This window comes from Nanorana parkeri, unplaced genomic scaffold (assembly GCF_000935625.1).
Source record: "Nanorana parkeri isolate BGI_ZX_2015 unplaced genomic scaffold, ASM93562v1 scaffold6, whole genome shotgun sequence".
NCBI classification, from domain to species: Eukaryota; Metazoa; Chordata; class Amphibia; order Anura; family Dicroglossidae; genus Nanorana; species Nanorana parkeri.
In genome coordinates this window covers 3,519,621-3,521,576 of record NW_017306274.1, presented here as the reverse complement: position 1 = coordinate 3,521,576, position 1,956 = coordinate 3,519,621, and the positions used below count along the sequence as shown (strand labels likewise).

The 1,956-nt window shown below is 48.3% G+C and overlaps 1 protein-coding gene across 1 annotated transcript in view; it reads left to right on the top strand.

Annotated features, from left to right (window-relative positions):
- The window catches only part of LOC108784339 (protein crumbs homolog 1-like), a 7,191-nt gene extending 5,673 nt beyond the window's left edge, over window positions 1–1,518 (top strand). Inside the window, exons 6-7 of the mRNA XM_018553118.1 lie at window positions 146–300; window positions 1,017–1,518. Of these exons, the coding sequence (XP_018408620.1) occupies window positions 146–300; window positions 1,017–1,436 (575 nt within the window). The 3' untranslated portion in view covers window positions 1,437–1,518. The remainder of the gene's footprint in view (window positions 1–145; window positions 301–1,016) is intronic.
- Window positions 1,519–1,956: the final 438 nt, after the last annotated feature.

Here is a 1,956-nt window from a genome sequence, read left to right as displayed (position 1 = left end):
TTCACCTTCCCACTAGAGGTCATTGCCTTGTATGCTCATACCTCAGCTCGGCCTTGGGTAGAACATAAACTATTACAGTAGCTGTTACAATGTAACACATTGACAGAACATCGACTGACCTTGTATGTGTTCCTCTCCGCCGTAGCTGTGATTGCCGGTGCTGTTCTTCTCTCCCGCTGCAAGAAGAAGAAAAGGATGAATGAGGGTGTCTATCACGTGTCCGCTTATCACGATGAACCGGAGGACACCAGGCAGAACATCTTCCATTACAACGAAGAGGGGGGCGGCGAGGAGGATCAGGTGAGGTAATTGGTGTTTTCAAGTGACAAAGCCCACAAAAGGTCCACCTCAGTGTGTATGGGACAGGTACACTTTAAGGAAGGATTCTGCTCGGAAGAATTTCTCATAGTAAGATAGAAAGGGGCAGAAAGAGAGGGAGGGGGCTAAAAAAAAAAATTCTGAATTTGTTGCAGGATTTCCTACCCGGAGACCCTTCCAGGGACAGAACTTCATATTACAGGCTGACCACGCTAATCCGTTGCCTTGCAATTACCATCAGCATTGCCAGCCTGTCGTGCGCACTTCAGATGGTCGTTGTCCTGCATATCATGTTAGGAGGCATGAGCAGTCCTGATAGGCAGTCTAACGGCCGGCTGACGGCGTGCACACGGCAGGCGCCACATTCCTTCTTCTGTTCTCTATTCTTATATCTCAGTACACAGATACATTGTTACTTTTAAATGTTGTGAGCACAGCAGACTTCTCTTTATGTTCTTATATCTCATCTTACAGTCCATACGATACGATATGATAGTGATATATATATATAGTAATTAATGTCAGGGGTTCCTTCAGACCTGAAAGTTATTTTGATGGAAAGGCTCAGAGAGGCCGAGTTGTCATAACGCATGTTCTAGGCCCGCGACGGGTTAAAACGTAACGTACAATCTTTTCCACTCGAAATAAAAGTATGTGACTTGCCGATCAGGTCTAATTACTGTGATTATTCACCGCAGGACGCATTCGACATGACAGACCTCCATCTGTCTCTGCGGAACAGCCCGGCGCCATCTCTCGGCAGGAGGGCGAAGGATCGCCGCGTCAACAGCCCCCTGAGCTGCGATTACGATCCGACTGACAGCCAGAAGGCTCCGTCAAAAGCGCCGGCGCCAAGGCTGAGCTGCTCTTTTACCAGCGGAGATTTCGGGCAGTATTTCTACGACGTCTGCCAGGACGCCGTCTACATGCACTCGTCCTGCGACAGCCTGAAGGTGTACGACACGGAGGGAGTCGGCTCGTCGGCCGGCAGCCTAAGCACGCTGGCCTCCTCCGGGATGGACTCGGACTTGGAGTACGAGGACGTGAAAGCGTGGGGGCCCAAATTTTACTATCTCAGTAAACTCTATTCGTACACGGAGGACGACGATTCGCAGTGAAAGAAGGCCGCGGGCCGACACGTCACATCCATGCAATGCTTGTCTGCACAAATTTAGAGAGGACATCACCGCCGGCACTCGTGATCAATTGCTAAAAGAACAAAAAGAAAAAAAACTATTGAAATAGCACAAAGTTCAGTGCTGACGAGATCAAACTTTTTTTTTTTTTAGAAAAAACAAAGCCGCAGCATTGCTCGCCTGACCACAGAGCTGACGCTCGGGGAAAGGGCAGGCAAGGTGTTTTACTATCAATGCAAGGCTTACAAGAGCTGCGGGAACCTTCAGGAACTTTGTAAGTTGTGACAACCCTTTCGGTGACCCCCACCCCCCTTAAGACACTTTTTTAGTAGTAGTCGTTTTATGTGTGGCTCCTTTTAAATAAGTGGGATAGGTGGATGGCTAATAATGTGATATGGTAGTGTATACTTATTTTTAATGTGTTCAAGGATGTGGTTACCTTCTTTGGGGACTGAGTGGTTGCCATCAACTAAGGGCTCATTTTTACACAGGGGCATGCCGT